Here is a 24510-nt window from a genome sequence, read left to right on the forward strand (position 1 = left end):
TTTGTCCTCTCCTTTTTGTTATAACTTTGACATGAGCGAAAAACCTAATCTTCAATGGTTGGGATCTATTTGTGAGATCAACAACTCTCTTTTAATTAAATTATTAAGTGATCCACTTTAATCACTTTATTATTTAAAAATCGCTTTAATAAAAGAATGTTCACTTTATTAATTAATTAATATTTAATAAAGTGAACTTCTAAAAAAACATAGGATACTTTTAATGCACCCTCATGGAAATACCTGTTTGAGCTACAAACACTAACAACTTTTACTTTAATGATTTATCTTTCTTTCTTGCATAGCTTAGGAGGCCCAACTTGCTTTATGCTTTTCCAATACCCCTCAAAGATGTAGTAGTTTCTTGCTCGTCGAGTTTGGGACATTCAAGAGTTCCTTTTAGATAGAGCATGAAATGCTAAGGAATTGGGTGATGGCTAATGAAGGGGTAGGACTTATGCTAGGCTTTTGCCCATGTGCTTACTATGTCTTAGCCATCTTTTGCATTTTTCCTTTTCTTCATGCGTGGCTTCATATTCTTTTATCTTTCTTTTCGTTGCATCAACCTCTCAAGGAAAATTTCTAGGCCTTGACTTAGAGATGAGGATATAGAATGCCAGTCCCAATGACAAATGACAATCAACCCAAAGAATAGATGTGCATAATAAGGGAAACATGACAAATGACAATCAACCCAAAGAATAGATGTGCCATTGTGCATAATAAGGGAAACATGGAAGGTGTCAAGTATGGATTACCTTGGGCACGCTACTTCAATCAGTGTTTTCCATTAGTGCCCCTCCTAAAGAAAGGACCTCAGGGGAGGTCACATTGGACTAGGGACAAAGGATAACCTTCTAGGTGAAGCATGGGAACAAGGGTGCAATCAAGAGTGGTCACTCATCCAGTCTGGCTTGTGACCCATATTAGTATGCCCCAAAAAGCACATGATCACAAAAATGGTTAGTGTATCTTCCAATAGATGACCCAACTTCCTCAAGAAGCATGCTAGATGGGAAAGAGCACAGACCGAAGCATAGGTGGAGAGTTATGATATATAGCTATCTGTGGGCCATCATATGGCTGCTGCCCAGCTGACTGTTTAATGGGGAGAAATTTTTTCTCCTATATGTTACCCACTTTTGGTGGGTAACGCATCCCAACATTTGTGGGTGGCTCTCTTGGAAACATCTCATCCCATTCTCAAGCACTTAAGTGAGAGTGAGACTACTGGTGCCTTGCCAGCCCTAATCAGCCCATGAGGGGAAAACATGTCCCAAGCGGGATTTGAGCCTGGGTGTGAAGGTTAACAGCTGCTTCTTCTTAACCATCCATGCTAGACCCATCTGACATCCTCCCTTCCTCTCTCTCTCTCTCTCTCTCTTACATGTAAGCTGTGTCCAATGTATCGTTATGCAAATATGTATTTGGATATACATATTTGCATAATGATACATTGGACACAGCTTGCATGTATATCCCAGCGATATATATCCAAACTTATAAAAATTTGAAATATCTGTATCTGTGTTACTATTTAGTATTTATGCAATTTCATGGACATAAATTTGATGTAAGGCTTATTTTTTGTTGCCTTATCCTTCATCGCGCCGAGAGGCACTCTACAGCCCAGTATGGGGGTAGATCTTTAAAAAGTATCTGAAGTATTTGTATCCTTTTGCAACCTGGAAAATTTTCTTTGGTCCGATGGTAGTTGACTTATGCTTTCATTTGAAATTGGGAACTTTTCAGTCTTTTTAGGAGCAATTTAATATCTAAAACTAGGCAGAAGGCCTTTGACTAACCCGGTTCCCTGACTACAGAGTGTTTTGTCTTCATTAGGGATTTCCCACAATTGAACATAAGATGACTACTACTACCACTGGCTGGCTCAAACAATGCAACTTTAAATGATATGTAATTCACCAGTGTTTGTATTATCTAAAATTTTGATACTAAATCAGTAGTGGTTGGAGGGTATGAATATTTTTCTCCTTTCCATGGCAGCTTCAAAACTATTCTGGACCACCTGCACATGCAACTTCACAGTCCTCATCAGCACCAAACATTAGCATGATGAATTTTTCTGATCATGAGATTACAAAAATGGTTTCATGCTATACAGGAAAAGAAGTACAACAGGCAATGAGTGTTCCAGGGACAAGAGAGGAAAAAGATTCATTCTTTAGCAGGCCTAAGGTTTCAGCTGATTCTAAAACTGGTATTGATTTTGCGGCAGTAGTTAGAAAAGGTTCTCAGCATTCTGGTCAGTGTCTGTACGAGAGAACTGGTTCCATTGATCTTGACCGGGGAACTAATAGTTCTCAATTTTCAACGAGTTCTTTTGCCGAGGATGCTAGAATGTCTAGTGGAGACAGGATTCATGCTTATGACACTGCATGGCATACTCATCAATTGCCTGCACATATGTGGTTTGATGCAGGAAAGTCTAGGGGTAAGTTTTGTAAGTTTCTTTATATTGTGTGATCATAGGCCTGAGTCTTGCTGTTGCAAATTGCGATCTACTGTTGATGTATGTCCTGATGTCTATGGCCAAATGTTGAGGGGGCAGCTGATACCTATTCAGAGCTAAGAGAAGCTCAAGATCATGCACAAATCTGGAATACATATTTTGAAAAGGTACTCTCGAGTCTTAATAATTTGTGAGATTTTTAACGATTTTACCAAATTAATGTCATGTAATTGATAATTCAATACAATATATTTGTGTATGAATTTAGACTGTATGGGCTTTTCTCTTTGTTTTTTGGTATTATGCCAATACCTGTTTCAATTTCCATTGCAGTTTCTTTTTGAAATGCTGCTGATATGACTTAATGGAACAAATAAGTATATCTAGGCCAGGGAGTTGCATCACATGAACAACAGGGGTACTGGGAAATTCCTGCCCTAAAAAAGCCCAAAAGGCAAGAATATCCTCATGTGCACCAAGAGCAAGGATTCATCATCACAACATAAAATGTTTTGTTTAATTTTCACAAGCAAAGCCAAATCCTGCATAAAACTCCTCAAATCCCCTAAGGTAAAAGGATAAGGAAGGTAATTTTTAAATTTTACATCAATGTTTCCAAAGAAAGCTGACCAAAAGCAGGCATATTGAGTGCTACAAGGATTTTCAACATTACCAAATCATCCAAGTGCCCCCTAGAAGGGTACCTTTCCATGAAATTGGGGCATTTAGGAAGTGATATTCAGCCTGAAACCATGACCAATCTTCAAAACGCATTGGCATATTGACATCTCAAAACACATGTTCCATTGTTTCATACTCACCACATGGAACGTGAGCAACATCTGTCATGCCAATTTTATGAAGCCTATGCTTGACAACCAACCCTTGCTGGAGTAGAAGCCACCTGCAAGCCTTGTGTTTAAAAGAAGAGAGCGATTCACAAATGCCTCGAGTCAGGGTCCTTGGCCCTTCTTGAGAGGCAGTGTTTCTGGAACTATTTCAAGACTTATCATCCAAGATATCACTCATGGGCACTCTTGTTTGGCACACAGTTCTATATGGTTTTGAGATTTGGGGACTTGGTTTACTAGAGTTTGATTGGTCTTCAGCAGAAAGAGCACAGATCATCCTCCTTCGCCGCATCATCAGATGCAAGCATACAGTTCCTCAGCCCATTGTCCTCACAAAGTTTGGTGCTCAGCTCTTCCGGCTTGAGACAGTGTTTGGTCTATTTTCACTCCTGAACCACCTTTAGAACATTGCTGATATTGTGACGGGATGGGACCAATACCCATACTTGGCCTGCTGCTTATCAGAGTCCATTGCATCAAACTAGTTCTCTGGTTCTGTCTCGATGCTGGTACGCAGGGGTCTCAAATCTCCTAGCATCTGTTGGTATTATGATGGATCACAGACTTACTCCCTCCATTTAGATATTTTCTGAGTGCACCTGACCTCCTCTTACTGACCAGACAAGAGATGAATACAATTATTTGAGAGGATATCTACAAGCAGTTTGTACAGGTCACTTGGATAGACCCTCAGGGTGGGCTACATCCGAAGATGGGTTTCTATGCAGAGCACCTCGTGGTTAGGATGGATGGACTCATTATTTGACCCCATTACACACTTCACCATTGGTTGCATGCTCTTTGGACCCTTTGGGCTAGTTCAGACTCCAGATTAGGTTCTCATAGACTGTGGATTGGACTGACCATCAGATTGACTGATTTGACAGGATTTGCCAGTTGTGTCATTTTTGAGAGAATGAGATTGAGGAGAATTTTATCTTTTATTGTCGAGTTTGCTATGAGATTTGAGGATGGTTTTACTATTTTTCAGTGAGCTACAGACACTTGACAGCTTTTCTAGGTACCCTGTTCAGAGATGCCTGGCCTTTAGACATGCAAGACGTCTGCCATCTCCTTTCTTCTATCCTCCAGGCACATCCACATCTTGGACCAGCTTCGGCCTAGCAGATCACTTCCTTTTTTATGGTGTTCCTAACTAGGGGCACCAAAACAGCAGATGGATAGAGATGATACCAGATCAGTGAGATCACAAGACACTATTTGTACCTCTGTGAGACCACGGCGGCATTGTTAGACCAAACCTTGAATTAGTAGACAGACCAATTTCCATCGGAGATCTTTTAGAGCACAGTAATAGGACCTTCCTTGGAGACAACATCACAACGCCTTCCAGCTCTTCTTTCAATTCTTCTTCCAGATAGACATCTATTTTGAGTTTTCTTCCTTCGGCCTCAGATGCCAGGGGAGATGGTTCCAGTGGATTGGAGTAGCCTCCTACCACTCGTGCCATAGATTTGTGACACACTCACCTTTTACATCTTTCTCCTGGACCACCTCTTCATTTTTGAAGTCATCTCTCTAGGTTTTAGATTGGACCTCTATTCTGTTTTTACTTCCTGCTTCTTTCTTTTATATAGGAGTCGCTTTAGCACTCCCACTTTGTATATACATCATTGTACCTAACAGTTTGAACTTTGATTGACCTTCAGTGGTCATTTGTCGGACATTAATACATTTACCTTATCTTATATAGCACCTCTGCAACAAACGTGCAACAAGGTCCTCACCCCCCACCTTTTGTTCAGACAAGTAACAATGTCAGAGGCATATCTCACCATATCATAAAGATCCTTGGTCACATAAATGTAGAAGGGCTCCTCATTCCTCCATCTCCAGTCTCTCTAGAATGGTCCTGATCCATGCAACTGTATAAAGACACTCAACAGGGACCATGTGACAAAACCCTCTAATACAAATTTGTTTAAACCAGTGAGCTTTTGAGCCTGGTCAAGAGCACATCAGATATATCACTGATGCTGCTCCTGATCCTGCTGCATTTCTATTGTGCTGTGGAAATCATTTTTTTATATAATCATATCTAGAAGTCCAGTATGGCTTTTATAATGAGATTTGTTTACATTGTTCTTTTGGTTATGCTTGACTAATTAGCTGGTTGCAATGAAATCATTATTATGTCAGAACCATTGCAAAGTACTACCTTTTTTATCTCTTCTGAAATATGAAGTGTCCGTTCAAACCTCCATGCTGCTATGGAAAATTTTAATATGCATCAGCCAGACCAAACTGTACATTTAGCTTTAGATAGCAATTTTTGAATGATTAATTGCTGTGCAGCCGGCTAGCCCAATGTACTTTATAGGCAATAAGGCTATTGCTAAGGAATTCAGTGCCAAAGGACAGGGTCACAATGGACAAATGAAAGCGGTCCATGACAGGACAGGAAAAGAATTATTTTTTCAAAGGTCAGTGAAGGCATTTATTTCTATGATACAAGAAGATTAATTGGCTTACCTCTGATGCCTTTTTATAATAGTATATTATTTTATTTTACATATATTGAGGTGAACTGACTGCAGGAATCTAGTGACTGCTCTTCCAAACCATTCACAGGAACAAACACAGTTGATTGATCTGCATGAGCTTCATGAAAGTGAAGCCATTCGTGTGTTAAAGCATGAACTTGCTGTGCTCCGAAATACTGCAAGGTCTAGATACCAGCAGCAGAAAGTTTTAATTTGTATTGGTGGTGGTCATCACACCAAGGGATCTTGCACACCAGCAAGATTACCAATGGCAGTTGAGAGATATTTGGTGGAAGATGAACATCTTGATTACTCTGAACCACAGCCAGGAATGCTGCTGGTTGTGATATAGTGACATTTACATATTTGTGGTTTGGGGCAGACTCTGTCCTTGTAGTCTTGTGTACAGGACACTTTCTGTAGGATTTTGAGTTAATTCTTCATTTTTAACCAACCTGGTCTGTGGACAATGCTTTGTTTCTCCATTTAATGTCTCTACTTTTGCAGAAGAGTTAACATGGGTAGTTTCCCTAATGTAAGTATGAAGTCCTCTAGGAGTGCAGCCTCATCAGGAATCTTCCATATTTTTTGGCATAATTGAAATTGGTGATAAGGCTCTCGAGGGTTTTTGTTCTCACTTGCTGGAAGAGTGAAAAAAATTGTCAGACAGATAGCCCTTGTGAATTTGCCTACTTAAAAGTCAACATTGTTCATACAGGTCAAGTTGTAATTACTAATAATTGGATTATATTCCTCTGATTTATGTATTTGGGATCCCTTGTAGTTCAGGAAGTTTTATGCACACTGCTTGATGCCTATATGGATGTAACGGAGACGGAGATGAGGATTTGGGCTTACCATCACAAGGGAAGACCATGAGAAAATATATTAGTTATCCCAAACTTGTTGAATCTTTTAAGCCATTTGAAAATATGCATGGTCCCTTGCAGTCCAAAGCCTTTTTTTATCACTGATACCATCATCATGCATAGATGATCTCATCCTTTTAGTTAAAGCATACACGATGTATCTGTCTGTAATTTTTATTGCTGCATTACTTGTTTAACTTCTACTGGGTAGGACTCTAACAGGGTTTAAACTTTATGCCATATGGTAATTTATCGTTATTTATTATTGCATCTTATATGCTTATCTAATGCCAATTGCTCTTCAGATGTCTGTTTTTAGTACCTATAAATTTGGCTCTTATCCTCCTGTGTGTTTAAAGGAGAGCTCAGAATATCACATGGTCTGTTTTACACTGAGCATTAAGTATTATGCTGATCACTCTTTTCAGACTATTATTGGCTTTCCTGTCTTTTGTGCACCTATGTAATTTGGGATATGAACAAATGGGAAATGGATCGTTTCATATTATGTTGCTGGATTATCTATACACCACCTTAAGATTGTAAACAGGTTGTGGATTGATAGTTGTATTGGAAAACTTCATGCCGTTCATATCTTAATGGACAATTTCTACGTCTTTGATGAAAATTTGAGGTTGAGCCATTGCTGAATTTATTGAATCAGTGCGTATTTTGAATGTTGAAGGCATGAGCGTCTTTTTGTCCAAAGTTGCTTCATTATTTGTTGTATTAGCACTAATTTTTATGCCTTTGGAACTGATGTAAGCTTTTAAAATCAGCGGCAAAAATCAACTAACAAACACATAGGAAAATCTGCCCTATGTGTCACTTGTAAATCCTCCTCTCCATTTGGGTTGGTGCATCCTAGCCTCAAGGGAGTGTCCCCAGTGTTTGTACCATGGTTCTGTAAATCTGCAATAAAAGCCAGGCTGTTTGACTAGCATGTTAGTGACCAAACAATTATGTGAAACTTCGTAAATTCAATATGTGGAATGGTCCTTCTCAAATAAGGTTTATATTAGAAAAAAAATGCAAGAAGAAAAAAGTATTTAAGTGGCAAATCGCTCAAGTAAATAACTGGAAACTCTTAATAATTTGCACAAGATAAACTTGAACCAAACAAACAAGTGATCAAAATTGATTTTATTCTGCAAGAGCCAAAATTGATTTGAGACCAAGCTGACTTTTACATGACTTTGAAACAATGATACCTAGATAAAAAGTAGATAAAAAGTAGCAGGAGCTTGAAAAGAGAGAAGAAACCATCGCTGCTTGTTCTTGCTCAAGACAATTCTAACTGGAAAGTTGGCCTTCCACTAGTTTAAATAATGATTTCCTGCTTCAATTTGTGCCCAGAAGAGGAGAGGTTGAATTCCCTATTATTAGGCATTAGTTCACATGGTTGGATTAACTGGTCACTGAATGTGGAAAGAACTGAGTTAAGTGTTCCTTTTCTAAGTGGAATTGGAGTATTTTGGAGTTAGCATGAGATAAAATAACTCTGGGATTAATTTAGAAAGTTTATCTAAATGTTTTTTTCCTCCACTTTACCAATTCGACTTTTCCCTGATTTCTCTCAAAAAATTTGACTTGCTTTAAATTTCTCTTTTTGTTTTTTTTGTTTGTTAGGCAATGTGAGTTTTGAGATCATTGTTATGCCTAACTTGTTGATTGAGTAGTTGCAACCAAGGGGCATCTAAGCCATCAAAATCAATCAATGATCGCACATGGCTTAGGCCACACTAGCCCTTAGCATCACTAGATTTTTGTCCACGAGGTTTCAAATTTGTGACTTTTTCACCATGGAGTGCCTTAACAAAACACTCTGTCACCATCTATTTTACACCCTATGTGATCTAGATTTATGAAAGAACAAAATGTAATACAAACATGAACAAAAACACAGAGGTATAGCAAAAACAAAACTTCAATTCATTAATAACAAGGTACTGAAAATTGTTACATGCAAAATGGAAGTAGACTAGCTCAAGCAATGGTAGTTTATCTTTGAGAAGAGATGTGGCGGCTACATGCTTTTTGAACTGTGTTACAATGAGACTCGAAGGTTTTTTTATCAATAAGTGTTGAGAAGTGCAGTAAGAAAGTGTCAATTTGATTTTGCCTTGGTCAAATTGAGAAAATTTGAATTTCCACGTCAGCAGACAACTTGGATGCAATGAACTTGTGTGACATGGCTCTTGTCACTTAGCTTAGTAAATTCAAGTTAGAGGACCTGGAGTTCAGTTAAACATATGTGATTGCTAAATTTTAGTAATCTAGTTCAATTATATCCAATTGAGTTTAATTAAACTAGTTCTAACAGTTGGAGGAACTAGTGGAAGGTCGGTTGTGCAGTGGGACAACAATGTAACTTAGTGATCATCCAGTTAACTCATCAATCAACCCAAAATAGTTAGTGCATGTAGAGAATTCGAGTTCTCTAGTTGTGGTGGAGATTCTAAGGCAGTGTAACATCAGTTGTAGACTAGTCTTGAGTGTACAAGTGTTGCATGTAGTCAAATGATTAAACCTTGGGAATTGCACAATCAATTGGAGGAAGAATCCTAAAAAATAGGGGCTAATTCTCTAGGAATTGCGCAAGGAAATAAGGGTTTAAGCAGATGCAAAAATTGACTAAGTCTGAGTCGGAGCTTTTCATTGAGCAGAGAGATAGGTTACTCACTTGCAGGTTGAGCTCATATAGAGCTAGCAGTTGTAATACATCTCTATTCATCTGATTTAATGCAAGCAAACTTAAGGGGCTTTTAACAGTTGCTTTCCCCTAGAAAATAATGTGCATGTATGTTATTTTTTCTTGCATGTTTGAGAATGTTGTTTTAAATTGTGAAGTGAATTTTGTAGAGCAATAGAGTAGGATTGTATCTCTTGATTTAGATTGGAATTTCTTGAGCATAATTCTACACCATAATTCTATATGGTATTAGAGCATGATTCACATTAGAACACGATTTTCGAATTTGTTTATCAGAAGGATGATTTGTAGCTTCAGTGTAGCAGGATCTTTTTAGAGTTGGGAAAATGACCTTCAATACGCTGAGATTAGAGTATGTCTTGGAAGACGACTTGAATTTCATTGCATGGAAGGATCGCATGGAGGCGATGCTGGATGATAATGGATTGCTAGAATATGTGAAGACAAATATTGCAAAACCACAAGGATCTGATGCACAAAACCTAGTGCAATGGAAGAAAGATGTAGCCAGGGCGAGGAGAATAATCTTGGAGGGAGTGCGAGACCACATTGTCTCAAATAGCCAAGGCGAGGAGAATAATCTTGGAGGGAGTGTGAGACCACATTGTCTCAAATCTCCATGGGAAAGAAACTCCTTTCGCAATGTGGAAGGCACTGACAAAGCTGTTCAAGAATAACAATGATCATAGAAAACTAGCCCTCAAAGACAAACTTCGAAATATCAAGATGCAGAAAAATGACACTATCCCACAGTATCTCAACAGATTTACCCAAGTTTGTGATGAGCTTGGAGGGGTTGGTGTGAATGTTGCAGAAGATGACCTGGTGAGCCTAGCTCTTCTAGGCCTTCCCAAAAGCTAGCATAACTACTAGGACTTAGTGAATGGGAGGGAGAAATTATCGAATTGGGAATGCTTGTGGTCTAATTTGGTACAAGAAGAGATTAGGGGAAATACCATAGATGAAACCTCATCCAAGGGTGAGGATAAATAAAATTTTGCTTTTGTTGGAAATGGAAAGCAGGGTAAAGGGAAGAAATCTCAAACCAAACTAGAATCCAACCAAGGGGGCAAGAAAAAAGACTTGTCCAAAATAAAATGCTTCAATTGTCATGAATTCAAACACTATGCTACAAAATTTCCACACAAAAAGTATAACAAGAACTCAAGAGGAGCGGCAAGTAAGGCATTGGCTTCACAGTTTGAGCTAGACTTCACACTTATCGCATACATAGTCAATTTTGTGATGGGGAGTGTGTGGTACTTGGACTCTGGTGGCTTGTTCCACATGACAAGGTGTAGAGAGTTTTTTAGTGACCGAGAGGAGAAATATCTCCAGATACATATTGAGCTTAGGGATGACGGAAGGTACAATGTTACCGGGATTGGTATAATAACCTTTAAGAGGGGGTCAGGATCTCCTATTCGCCTCAAAGATGTCATGTTTGTTCTAGGCCTAAAGAAGAATCTCATCTCTGTAGCAGTTTTGGAAGACCGTGGTTATGATGTGATCTTCAACAAAAGGAAAACATCCTTGAGACACATATCCACTAGACAAGTGAAACAGATCGGGGTTCAAGTGAAGAACCTATACAAGTTGGATGTGGAAGATTGTGCCGCATTAAGCAGTAAGGTAGAGAAAGTGAAGATTTGTGATGTTGGTGAACTTTGGCATAGGAGATTGGGCCATTTGCATCATGGCGCCCTGAAAATTATGTAGCAAATAACCATTGGCCCCCTAAAGGAGTACTTGTGCAGCAGGATGTCTCCAAAGGTTGTACCTTGGGGAAGTATGTGAAATCCACATTCCATGAGTGAGACAACAAAACACATGTAGTCTTGGAAAGAGTCCACTCTAATGTTTTTGGACCTTTCTCGACAACCTCCACTACCAGACACAAATACTTTGTTATTTTTATTGATGATTTCTCAAGGAAGTGCTGGATCTTCTTTGTGCAGAGGAAGGATGAGACATTCTCAAATTTTGTGGAATTCAAGGCACTAGTTGAGAAAGAGATCGACAAGTTGAAGGTCCTCAGGAGTGACAATGGAGGTGAGTATGTTACAAATGACTTCAAGAATTTATGTGCGAAAGAAGACATTCAAAGAGAGCTAACAAACACCCCACAACCCACAACAGAATGGGGTCGTTGAGAGAAAGCACCGTGGCATTGTTGGAGTTACGAGAGCTATGCTACATGACCAAGGCCTACCACTGCATTTGTGGGCAGAGGCATGTAACATAACAATCTACTTGCAGAACCATAGTCCTCATTGGATTCTTGGTATGATTACACCGAGGAGGATTTCTCAAGGAGGACACTGGACGCGTCTCACTTCAGGATTTTTGGAGCCTCTGTTTACTGCCATGTCTCCAAAGATTCGAGGAAGAAGCTTGAGCCGACAACAAAGTTGAGAGTTTTTGTGCGTTACACTGAAACTCCACACAATTACTGTGTACTTACCTTCCCTCAAAATGACAATTGTGTGAAGGGATGTAAAGTTTGAAGAGGAGAAAGCAATGCGGTGCTCTCTTGAGAGGGAGCTTTAGATCCCACCAAATTGGAGATTTTAGCTCCAAAGGAGGAGCCTCAAGAAGTTGTGGAGCAACCGCAAATAGAGGAACAGGGAGTGGAGACATCCACTCAAGCAGAACCATACAGAGAAGGCAAAAAAAGGACCAAGGAAGCTGATAGACTTGTGCAGGATGCGAGGGAGAATGTGGAAGCTCCTTCAAATTTGCGTAGACAAAGGAGATCACCTGATAGGTACACTAGCTACATGGCTCTAATGACTGAGCTTGCAGAGATTGAGCCATCCTCTCTTGAGGAAGCAATTGAACAACTAGTTTGGTTTGATGCAATGGTGGAAGAATATGAATCCATCGTGAAAAACAATGTTTAGGAATGAATCTTCAAGGTTAAGCATGTAGTAGGCAAAAACATAAAGAGGTATAAGGCTGGATTTGTGGCCAAATGATTCTCTCAAGTTGAGGGAATTGACTATGAGGAGACCTTTGCTCCCGTAGCAAGGTATTCCTCCATTAGATCAATTGTTGCACTAGCTACGCAGATGGGGTGGAAGATCCACCAGATGGATGTAAAACCAACATTTCTCAATGGGGTTATTGAAGAGGAGGTGTACATTGAGCAACCAAAAGGTTTTGAGACATTTGATTTAGAGTCTCATGTGTGCAGACTCAAGCGAGCATTGTGCAGTCTCAAACAAGCACCCCGTACTTGGTACAATAGGATCAACAATTATCTCACTGGTTTGGGCTTCACCAAAAGTTAAGCAGATACGAACCTCTATCATATTTTAGTAGAAGGTAAATTGCTTATCATTCTTTTATATGTTGATGATTTAATAGTAACAGGTGATGAACAACTGATCAAATCTTGCAAGAGGACCTTGCAAGGAATTTGAGATAAAGGACATGGGTCTCATGCACTACTTCCTTGGGCTGGAAGTATGGCAAGGTGATCGGTAATTGTTTGTATCTCAAGGCAAGTATGCCAACGAGATACTACGAAGATTCCACATGAAGAGTTGTAAACCCATGGAGACACCTCTAGCGATCAACTGGGGGAAGGAGACTGTCACTTCAAGTGAAGAGGTGGATGCTACCATTTACTGACAGTTAGTGGGTTTGTTGATGTATCTTGTGAACACATGACCATATATGTGCTATGCAGTCAACCATCTGAGCTAAGATATGGTTATGTCGACCAAATTATATTGGAAGGCAACTAAACATGTTTTACGGTACCTCAGAGGCACTACCCAGTATGGATTATGGTATAAACGAATAGAGGGAGCGACGCTGTGTGGCTTCACAAATGCAGAGTGAGCAGGGAGTCCATTCAACCTAAAGAGTACATCAGGTGGAATTTTCAGTGTTGGGTCTGCAACAGTTTCTTGGTACAACAGGAAGCAAAGATTTGTGGTGCTCAGCTTCGCATACGCAGAATACATGGCTGCAAGTCAAACAACATGTGAGGCGATTTGGATGAGAAAGATACTTATGGGATTGTTTGGTTAGATGGTGGATCTAACTGTGATCTATTGTGATAATTAGAGTTGCATTAAGCTCTCTAAGAATGTTGTATTTCACGAACGATTCAAGCATATATATATTTTGTATCATCATTTACGACACTGTGTGCGGGGGCAAATAATGTTGCTACAACACATTCCAATTGAGGAACAAGACGTTGACATCTTGATAAAGAACTTATCAAGAGGGAAGTTCGAGTTCCAAAGGTGCAAGATAGGGGTGGTCGATAATCCTTTTCTTGCTAAGGGGGTGGTGAGAAGTGCAACAAGAAAGTCTCAATTTGACTTTGCCTTGGTCAAATTGAGAAAATTCGAATTTCCATATCAATAGACAACTTGGATGTAGATAAATTGTACGACATGGCTCTTGTTACTCAGTTAGCTCGGTGAATTCAAGTTAGAGGGTTTGGAGTTTAGTTAAGCATGTGCGATTGCTAAATTTTAGTAATCCAGTTCAATTATATCCAGTTGAGTTCAGTTGAAATAGTTCTAACAGTTGGAGGAACTAGTGGAAGGTCAATTGTGCTGTGGGACAACAGTGTAACTCAGTGATCATCCATTAAACTGATCAATCAACCCAAAATAGCTAGTGCATGCAGAGAATTCGAGTTCCCCAGTTGTGGTGGAGATTCCAAGGCAATGTCACATTAGTTGTAGACTAGTCTTGAGTGTACAGGTGTTGCATGCAGTCAGATGATAAAACCTTGGGAATTGTGCAATCAATTGGAGGAAAATTCCTAAAAAATAGGGGATAATTCTCTAGGATTTGCGTAAGGAAATAGGGGCTCAAGTAGAGGCAGAAATTGACTAAGTCTGGGTCATAGCTTCTCATTGAGCAGAGAGAGAGAGGTTATTCACTTGCAGCTTGAGCTCAGACAAGGCTAGCAATTGTAATACATCGCTATTCACCTGAGTTAATGCAAGCAGACTTAAGGGGTTTTGAGCAGTTGCTTTCCTCTAGAAAATACTATGCATGTGTGTTATTTTTTATTGCATGCCTGAGATTGTTGTTCTAATTTGTGAATTGAATTCCGCAAAGCAGTAGAGTAGGATTGTGTTTCTTGATTTAGATTCAAATTTCATGAGCAGTTGCAATTCTACACCATAATTCTACATTAAGAAATAATGCGATACTCTAAACATTTAAAAACCTAACCTTAGGAGATAAAGCGCCAAAATCTTGTGGGCCCCGTTGGTGTTAGTTGGAATGTCAACTTCCCGGGGTCGTAACTTCAATATCCCTATATTCGAAAGTAAATTAGATCTAGATGTTGTAGATAAATGGTTGAATCTGTTGGTAGGTTATTTTTGGGTCCATAGTTTCTCCGATAGGGAGAAGATTACTTTTGTACTACTTAAGGCTCCCCACCATGTCAAGAACTTGTGGGAAACTTACTGTGAGAAAAGGGATGAGGAACCCTCTCTATTTGCAGTTGCCCGCTCTTGGAACTCTTTTCGAGACGTTGTCAAGGAACAGTAGTACCTCGTGGGGAGCTATGAGGACAAGTACATACAATGGACCACACTATGACAACAAAGGGACCAAGATGTGCATGAGCTCACAAATATTTTTTATACTTTACGCCCAAATTTGGTTATCAAAGTCTTTGAACGACATTTGGTGCTCAAGTATCGTGGTTGTCTGCATAAATACATTCAAGAAGAAATAGAGTTCCTGGACATCTCCTTGCTTGGTGCAACATACCGATATGCTGCAAAGACTGAACAAAAATTTAAACAAAAGAAGCGTGACTTTGGATATGGGAATCAGAAGCAGGGCAAGAGCGCCCCCAAACCATAGAACAAAGGACAAATCCAAGGACAAATTTAGCATGTGTGATTGCTAAATTTTAGTAATCCAATTCAATTATATCCAGTTGTTAGTGGAACTAGTTCTAACAGTGGGAGGAACTAGTGGAAGATCAGTTGTGCAGTGGGACAACAGTCTAACTCAATGATCATCCATTTAACTGATGAATCAGCCCAAAATAGCTAGTGCATGCAGAGAATTCGAGTTCCCCAGTTGTGGTGGAGATTCCAAGGCAATGTCACATCAGTTGTAGATTAGTCTTGGGTGTACAGGTGTTGCATGCAGTTAGATGATCAAACCTTGGGAATTATGCAATCAATTGGAGGAAAATTCCTAAAAAATAGGGATAATTCTCTAGGATTTGCGCAAGGAAATAAGGGCTCAAGAAGAGGTAGAAATTGACCAAGTCCGGATTAGAGCTTCTCATTGAGTAGAGAGAGAGGTTATTCACTTGCAGCTTGAGCTTAGACAAGGCTAGAAATTGTAATATATATCTATTCATCTGAGTTAATGCAAGGAGACTTAAGGGGTTTTTATCAATTACTTTTCCCTAGAAAATACTATGCATGTGTGTTATTATTTTTTGCGTGTCTGAGATTGTTGTTCTAATTTGTGCACTGAATTCCGCAGAGCATTAGAGTAGGATTGTGTCTCTTGACTTAGATTGGAATTTCTTGAGCAGTTGCAATTCTACACCGTAATTGTACATTAAGAAATAATGGGATACCCTAAACATCTAAAAACCTAACCTTAGGAGATAAAGTGCCAAAAACTTGTGGACCCCGTTAGGATTAGTTGGAACGTCAACTTCCCGGGGTCGTAACTTCGATATCCCTATATTCAAAAGTAAAATAGATGTAAATGTTGTAGATAAATGGTTGACTCTGTTGGCAGGTTATTTTTGGGTCCATAGTTTCTCCGATAGGGAGAATTTTACTTTTGTACTGCTTAAGGCTCCTCCACATGTCAAGAACTGGTGGGAAACCCACTGTGAGAAAAGGGCTTAGGAACCCTCTCTATTTACAATTTCCCCCTCTTGGAACTCTTTTCGACACGTCAAGGAACAATAGTACCCCATGGGGAGCTATGAGGACAAGTACATACATTGGACCACACTACGAAAACAAAGGGACCAAGATGTGCATGAGCTCACAAATATTTTTTATACTCTACGCCCAAATTTGAGGATCAAAGATTTTGAACGACATCTAGTGCTCAATTACCATGGTTGTCTGCACAAATACATTCAAGAAGAAATAGAGTTCCTGGACATCTCCTTGTTTGGTGCAACATACTAATATGATGCGAAGACTGAACAAAAATTTAAACAAAAGAAGCGTGACTTTGGATCTGGGAATCAAAAGCAGGGCAAGAGCGCCCCCAAACCATAGAACAAAGGACGAAACCAAGGCGGGGTGACCCAGGACAACCGATCGAAGCCACAAGCAAAGCACAACACCACGAAGACGAAGAAGGACATGGGAAAGTGGCATGAATTCCATAAGAGTCCCACTTACAACACAAGTGATTGTCGAGCCAAGCAGTCACTAATGGTCGCGATGAAGGCTTCAGAGTCAAATGCATGTTCCGACTTTGAGATAGAACCCAACAAGGGGAATGAAAAAGGAAAGAAAATTATTGATGAGAGCTTAGCGCCACCGTTTCCACCACCAAGATCCAAAATATTGAGCTCGAAGATCTAGAGGAAGGGGAGCGTGTTTTGCACTTGCAGATGTGGGTGAAGGGGTCTCCACTGCAGTTCATTGTCGACAACGGGAGGCAAAAGAACCTCATTTTAGCAGAGGTTGTGAAGCGGTTGGGCCTACTGACCACACCACACCCACAATTGTACACCATCGGGTGGCTTCATTATGGACAAGATCTCTGCGTCAGCCAACAGTGTCGCCTTCCCTACAACATCAAACCCTTCACGAATGAGGTATTGTGTGTTGTTGCCCCTCTTGAAGTTTGTGATGTGTTATTAGGCCAACCATACTTGTGGAAACATTATGTTGTGTATGAGTCGAGGCCTCGCACTGTTATTATTTCTTTGGGAAGTAAGTTATATAAAATACCGAAGGTAGCCCCGCCTACCACCATCTCTTTGATCTCTGCTAAGCAATGTAGTAAGATCATCTCCCAGACCGGGAAATTTGTTTTTTTTTTATTCATTCTCAAAGTAAGGGGAGGATTGTGACCACATCCATCACCCCTATGAAAGGTTCCACTACACAAGAGAAGCAGGTGGATAAGGTCGTGAAAGAATACAATAACGTCTTCTCCTCACTGACAGAGGTACCCTTGCACTGTCAGGTCAATCATTTGATCGATTGGACTTCCAAAGCACCTCTACCCAATGATGCGATATACCGCCGCTCCATTATGGAAAATGAAGAGATCAATCGATAGATCCAAGAGTTGTTGCAAAAAAGGAACATCCGACCAAGTTCCTCACCTTGTGGAAGCCCAATTGTACTTGTACAAAAGAAGGATGAGAACTGGAGGCTCTTCATTGATTATTAGACACTAAAAAAATCATTGTTAGGAACATGTATGCAATCCCATAGATTGATGACCTTCTGGACCAACTTAAGGGGGCCAAATATTTCAACAAGATTGATTTGAATTTTGGCTATCACTCGGTTCTAATAGAGCCCACATATGTATGGAAGACTGCCTTCAAATCCAAGGAAGGCCTTTTTGAATGGTTGGTCATGCCTTTCGGGTTGAAAAACTCCCCTTCTACTTTTACAAGATTGATGGATGACATCTTGCAGCCCTTCACCAACTCATTCGTGGTTGTTTACTTGGACGACATCCTCATCTTTAAGAAGAGTTGGGAAGAGCACTTGCAACACATTTAACAAATCATTCAAACCCTGCGACAACACAATCTGTGTGCCAACTTGGAGAAATGCACCTTTGGCATGAGTCAGGTCCAATATCTAGGTTACATCATAGATGAGCGAGGGGTGCATGTGGATCCGGCTAAGATCCGAGTCATTCGGGATTGGCCAGCCCCGACCACTCTAACAGAGCTTTGCAACTTTTTAGGCCTTGTCAATTTTTATCGGAGGTTCATTTTGGGATCTCCCTTATCACTTAGATATTGAGTCAGATTACCAAGGGCGGAGCGAAAGCAAAGTTTTCTTGGTCTGAGTCCCAATAGAAGGCATTCGTTGAGTTGAAGCACCGCTTCTGCTCTGCACCTGTACTCACATTGATAGACCTATAACAACCCTTTGAAATTGAGATAGGCGCCTCTGACTATGCTATTGGTGCAATCCTCACCCAACACGGGCATCCGGTGGCCTATCATAATGAGACACTTTCTGATACAATTTAGAAATACCCCACCTATGATAAAGAGATGCATTCTATCATGCATACTTGTTAGCAATAGAAGCATTACATTGTGTGGAAGGATACGATCATCCACACAGATCACCGACCTCTTCAATTATACAAACACAAGGGAAGTTGCAGAACGATCACCATCATAAGTGGTCTACATATCTGCAAAACTTCTACTTGAACATTAAATACAAAAACGGAAGCACCAATCATGTTGTAGATTGCCTAAGTTGGCCGCCAGTTGCAGCATTGACCACTGTTCTAAACTCTTGTGGCCAGGAGACCTCTGGATGACTTCAACTATACAAAAATTATCCAAATTTCGCCACCACATACAAGATGCTAGTGGATGGCAAGCAAGTTCCAGATTTCCACCTCTCAGATGCAATATTATACTACCTAGGCCACCTTTGTGTTCCTTCAAGTGAGCGTGCCAAACTGATTTAGGAGGCGCACTATAGTCGGGTCGCATGACACTTTGGTGTGGAGAAAACTATGGTCGTACTACATAAGTATTTTTATTGGACAAAACTTTGACATGATGTTGGAAAATATATCAAATCATGCACTGCATGTGCCATCGCCAAGCCAACCATCAAGAAGCAAGGCTTATACACTCCTTTGCCTACTTCCAGCCAACCCTGGGAATCCATTTCCATGGACTATCTGCCTGGACTCCCTTCTACCAAGCATGGTAATGACTGTGTATTTGTGGTCGTGGACATATTTTATAAGATGATTATATTGGCGACATGCAAGAAGAGTATTACAGAAGAATACACTGGCAGACTCTTCTTTGAACGAGTATGGGTACATTTTGGGATCCCACAGACCATTATATTATATCGGATAGCAGGAACCTGAGCACTATGGACTTTATTGGACACGAAGCTCACCAAGTCAACTGTATTCCATCCCCAGATTGATGGCCAGACAAAGGTCGTCAACAAGATGATAGTGCACATGTTCTGCATATACAACTCTAAGCATCCATGAACCTAGGATGAGAGCCTTCACTATGATGGCCAGACAGAGGTCGTCAACAAGATGATAATGCACATATTCTGCATATACAACTCTAAGCATCCATGAACCTAGGATGACAGCCTTCACTATGTGCACCACATCTATAACAAAGTTCTCCATGGCTCGATTGGTTGCAGTCCCTTTCAAGAGAATCTAAGATTTCAACCATTGTGTCTTATTGATGTTTTCATGCTTCATGAGACTACACAGAAAAGATCCACAAATGTATAGTTTGAGGCTGATAAAGCAACCAAGTTTATTGAACGCATCCAACACATCCGCCAATAGGTTCATGAAATCTTGGAGAAGTCTAATGCTTCAAAGATGGATCCCTTTTGGATTTGAAACATCGACAAGATTCAAATAACACTGTGGAAAATTTGAGCCATGTTTTTCTAAAAGGAGGCCACATAAATTTAAAATCTAACAAATTGCAAGTATAAATTGAAAACACTTGAATTGGATATTGTACCCTGGAAATCGTTCTCAAAGTAAAAGAAATCGATGGTGAATGAGCGAAACAAATATGTTCTGAGAGCTTGCAAAGCTTTGTCCGAAAACCCTTCAAATGAAAGATTTAACTTGCGAGAATGAAGACCAAAGGGTAGTCATAGTAACTTCGAATCAACCCTAACCATTGTAAACCATTTGTCTACCAAGGATAGACATCAATCTTTGATCCTAGGGTGTGAAATTTTTATCGTGTCAACCTAGCAAAGTAACACGTGGAAGTAAATGAATATTTCGAAGTGTGTGAATAATCCACATAATATTTAAACAAATATACCAAATGGTGTCTATGAACGAGCCTTATAACATATAAAATCAAACCTTGAAACAATGTAGTTACATAACGTGACCTCGGTATGGTTAATACATATTGGTAAGTGTAGACTTATTTTAAATACAATATTGTTAAACATTGTATGTGGTATGGTCCTAACAATTGTAAACCATGTTATCATATAAAAAAATGGAGATATTATACACATATATATAGAGGAACGATACAGCAAACCTTTTATTAAAAGGATAAGAGTTAAATTAATACACAATATGCATCTTATGAATATAAGATGTGTTGATTCAAAAGAAAAGAAAAGTGGTGGCTTTGAAATTACAAGTTTAAATTTCATCTTTAAACGAAGGGTGTATGAGATTAATGTACCTAAATTTTAATCTTCTATCTATAAGGCAATATTAGTTAGAAAATCACGGTTATTCTTTATATGATAAGAAGAAAAAGTATATGCATAATATATAAGTATAATATTTTGATAAGTAAAAAATTATAGCTAAACCATTTTTACTTAAGTGAGAATTTTTTTGAGAAGTTAAATTAAACATATACAATGGACTACACCTATAAACCTTAATCTTGAGAATGTATATGAAAGGAAAATAATTAATGTTATTAGAAGATTCAAGCAAGGTATTAAAAGGAGAATCCTCAAGTTTAGAATCATGGATTTTTAACATATTGAACAAAAATAAATAAATAAATTTATTGTGTTAAATGGGGTTCATTACAGCAAATGTATGATTAACTTCTAAATATTCTGGAGGACACTAACTGTGATCCAAGATAAGGATGCCCAAAAACTCAGAATGGCTCCCAAGACTACTTTATACAGAACTAGACGACCTTCCCTCGAAACCTATTGAGTGCCATATTTGAAGTTGTATTCAATCTTTTCCAGAAACCAACGCCAAATATATTTAAGATAATTGATAGGTTGTAGGAGGAAACCCAAATATTTGATACCAATTGTGAGAGAGAAAATCAACATGGAGAACATGTTTTCTGTAGTGGGCTTGAAGCCATCTAGAACTCTCCATCCAAATAATGTAGATTTTCCTACATTTATTGTCATTCTAGTGGCCTATCAAAAAAGATAAAGTATACCGTTAAGAGTGATAAGGTGGGGGAAATTCCCTTCAGGGAAGATTACTATATCATCTACGAAAAGCAAGTGCGAGAGAAAGCATCCATGCAGGGAAATATAGACTCCTCTTAAACTTCCTCTTTGCTTTGCATTGGGGATAAGTATACTTAATCATTTCACTACTAGAATAAAGGGAAGGGGGGATAGCGGGCAACCTTCTCTTAATCCCCTTTCTGCATGAAAAAAGGGGGTTTCTCCTCCATTTATAAGAATAGAAAAAGAGGAGATGTTGATGCAATCTGTGATCCATGTTACAAATCCATGACAAAATCTCAAATGAATCAATAATAGGTGGAGATAGAGTCAACTTAATCTATTGAAAGATTTTGTTAGGTATACTTAAAATTTCTCTTTGCTTTCTCTTATGGATGGATTGCAATCCTTCCTAAGCAAGACAAATTTCTTCATGAATTTGGCAGTTCTTAAGATACCCAAATTGGTCATTTGATATATTGTTAACTAGGATCTTTTTAGTCTTAGAGAAATAAGATTTGAAATTTTTTTATATATGTAATTACACAATGAAATCAGTTGAAAGAGATCAAAGGATGAAGGGGAGTTTGATTTGGGGATAAGGGTGATGAAGGTGATGTTAAAGGGGGAAAGGATTTGTCTTGAGGTCTTGAGTATTCCAGAATAGCATGGAGGTCTTCTACACTGAAATCAAAACATTCAATGTAAAATTCAATTGGTAAACCATTTGGGCTAGGACTCTTCCCTTTCTGAAAGTTGTGTATGACTCTGGAGAGTTATTCCTTTGATTATTTTTTCGTTAAGGACAAGTTGCCATATTCACTAATAAAACAAAGGATGAGGGTAGACACTTTGATAATTCATTGAATGGAGATTCGCTGGGGGAGGAGTAAATGACTTTGAAGTATTTGCATCCTTCCTTGGAAATATCCTTAAAAGAATTTGTAGAAATACCATAATGCTTTTTGATCTCCCAAATATTGTTGATTTATTTTCTTTGGTTTGTAATTATGTGAAAGCAAATTGTGTTCTCATCGCCCTCTTTCAACCAAGTAGCCCAACTCTTCATCCTCCATTCCTTTTCTCTATCAAACAAAAAATTCTTCCGTTTTTCCTCTAAAGCTTTGATCTCTAGTTTCTTATCAAGAGTGACTAGGATAGATGCACTTTGCTCATAAAATAAATTAAGATTTGTCTCTATCTCTATCAGTAGCTTAAAGTCCCATTTTTTCTTGTTCTTTACCCACTTTATGATCTGATCCTTAGCCATTTTAAGGTTTCGGTGGAATTGGATAGAGGGGACTCAAAAGAGGAAGTGGAGTGGGGGATCTAGGAGGATTTAGCGGAATTTATTAGAGAAGGGGACTCTAGCTAGGCCAGATCTAGTTTGAAAGGGGTTGGGGGTTTTTGGGGGAAAGGATCAATGCTTAACATAATAGGGGAATGATTAAAGGTTTCACCAACTGATTGAATTTGAGAGATCCTATATCCCAAGTCCATATAGGCTTCAAATATGAGAAAATGATCAAGTATTTTTTCTATATGGTCCAGCCCTAATATATTATTTTTCCATGTAGGTAGTAATTTAGTAGGTAGAATGTTTGATAGCCCCATATTTTCAAACTATTTTACAAAGAAATGAGTGAGAGAGTCAGTTCTAGCCATAGTTCCCCAAATTTCAATTGTTCCCAATGAGAAGTTTGGATCTTCCCCTAGAATGACCCTCCTAGAGTCCAGAAGGGGAAATTTTGTGAAATTATTCCAAAAAACCATACGATTGACAAAAAGCCCATAAACAATTATATAGAGTAAGGGTTTATCAAGTTCTTTGGAGAACAAGTCTATGGGTAGTCTAGAGTTGAAAGACAATGCATAATTGAAATAGACGCTATTTGTATCCCAACTCGTGAGAAGACCCCTTGATCTTCCTAAAAACATTAACATCTAGAAAGTCGTAACTAGGGAGGAAAGATTTGAGAGAGGAAATTGCTTTGGAACATTTCGTCATAGTTTCCTATAAAAAAATAACCTTGGGGGTGAAGACTAACCAAACGTTTTAAGGCCAATTTTTTTGAAGGGTTGACCAGATCCCTATAGTTGAGAGAAAGAAAGTTCATTTGCGGAGAGGAGTAGGGCCAAGATATTTAAGTGTCTGAATGATAGGTTTTGGCTTCCTAATTTATATTTTTTAATGTGCAGTAATTTGAGCTTTAGAAAGAGATGATTTCCTGCCTCTTACTAAGGGTTTTTTTGCATAAAGGGATGACCCTAGACCGCTACTAGGTTTAGGACATAAGGCTTCAAAATAATCCAAGGAGGTTGAGGGGAGGGGGCACACCAAGGATCAAATATTATATTGAGGAGGGAGAGTGGGGAAAGATAAATGCAAAGAGGAGGGAAGTGACTTAATAGAGGGAAAATCTAGGGGATGGGGGAGGTAACATGAGGAATAAGGTTTGAGAGGGAGAAATGGATTCATCATCCAAGGGAGATATAGGAAATGGAGTAGGCAGAGAGAGTTTTGAAATCCTAGGACTAGGATCAACACAAAATGAATTTAAACCATAAACATAGGGGGTTTCTAGGACCAAAACTATACCTTCAGAGGGTTGGCCCTCCCTAAGCGAAGTAATCATAGCTTCACAATCAATGATGTTTGCATGAAGTGGGTTTGAAGGGATCTGGGAGCGACCTATAGGCATTTTATCATTAGAATCCTTCTAAATCTACGATTTGTGTGTTGGAGGATCAAAGGATGTGTTATCCATTGCTTGCGTCTTGGGCAGTGAGACAAAGAAAAAAATATTCTTATTAACCTAGTGCTTTGAGATTTTCCCCATATCACAATCCCTGCTTATGTGACCATATACATGGAATCAAGCGCATTTGTAGGGTACCCCTTCATATACCAGGCTTTGTTGATGTTTGAGAAAAAC

At 39.1% G+C, this 24510-nt stretch overlaps 1 protein-coding gene across 1 annotated transcript in view; it reads left to right on the forward strand.

Moving 5' to 3' along the window:
• LOC149192771 (polyadenylate-binding protein-interacting protein 7-like) overlaps positions 1–6616 on the forward strand; it is a 41075-nt gene extending 34459 nt beyond the window's left edge. The window contains exons 2-5 of the mRNA XM_089404705.1: positions 2008–2455; positions 2573–2640; positions 5641–5768; positions 5883–6616. Coding sequence (XP_089260831.1) covers positions 2008–2455; positions 2573–2640; positions 5641–5768; positions 5883–6180 — 942 coding nt within the window. The 3' untranslated portion in view covers positions 6181–6616. The remainder of the gene's footprint in view (positions 1–2007; positions 2456–2572; positions 2641–5640; positions 5769–5882) is intronic.
• The last annotated feature ends 17894 nt before the right edge of the window (positions 6617–24510 follow it).

This window comes from Pinus tabuliformis, chromosome 2_2 (genome assembly GCF_031772625.1).
Source record: "Pinus tabuliformis cultivar Carrire ecotype Pingquan chromosome 2_2, CPIR1, whole genome shotgun sequence".
In the NCBI taxonomy this organism is placed as follows: domain Eukaryota; kingdom Viridiplantae; phylum Streptophyta; class Pinopsida; order Pinales; family Pinaceae; genus Pinus; species Pinus tabuliformis.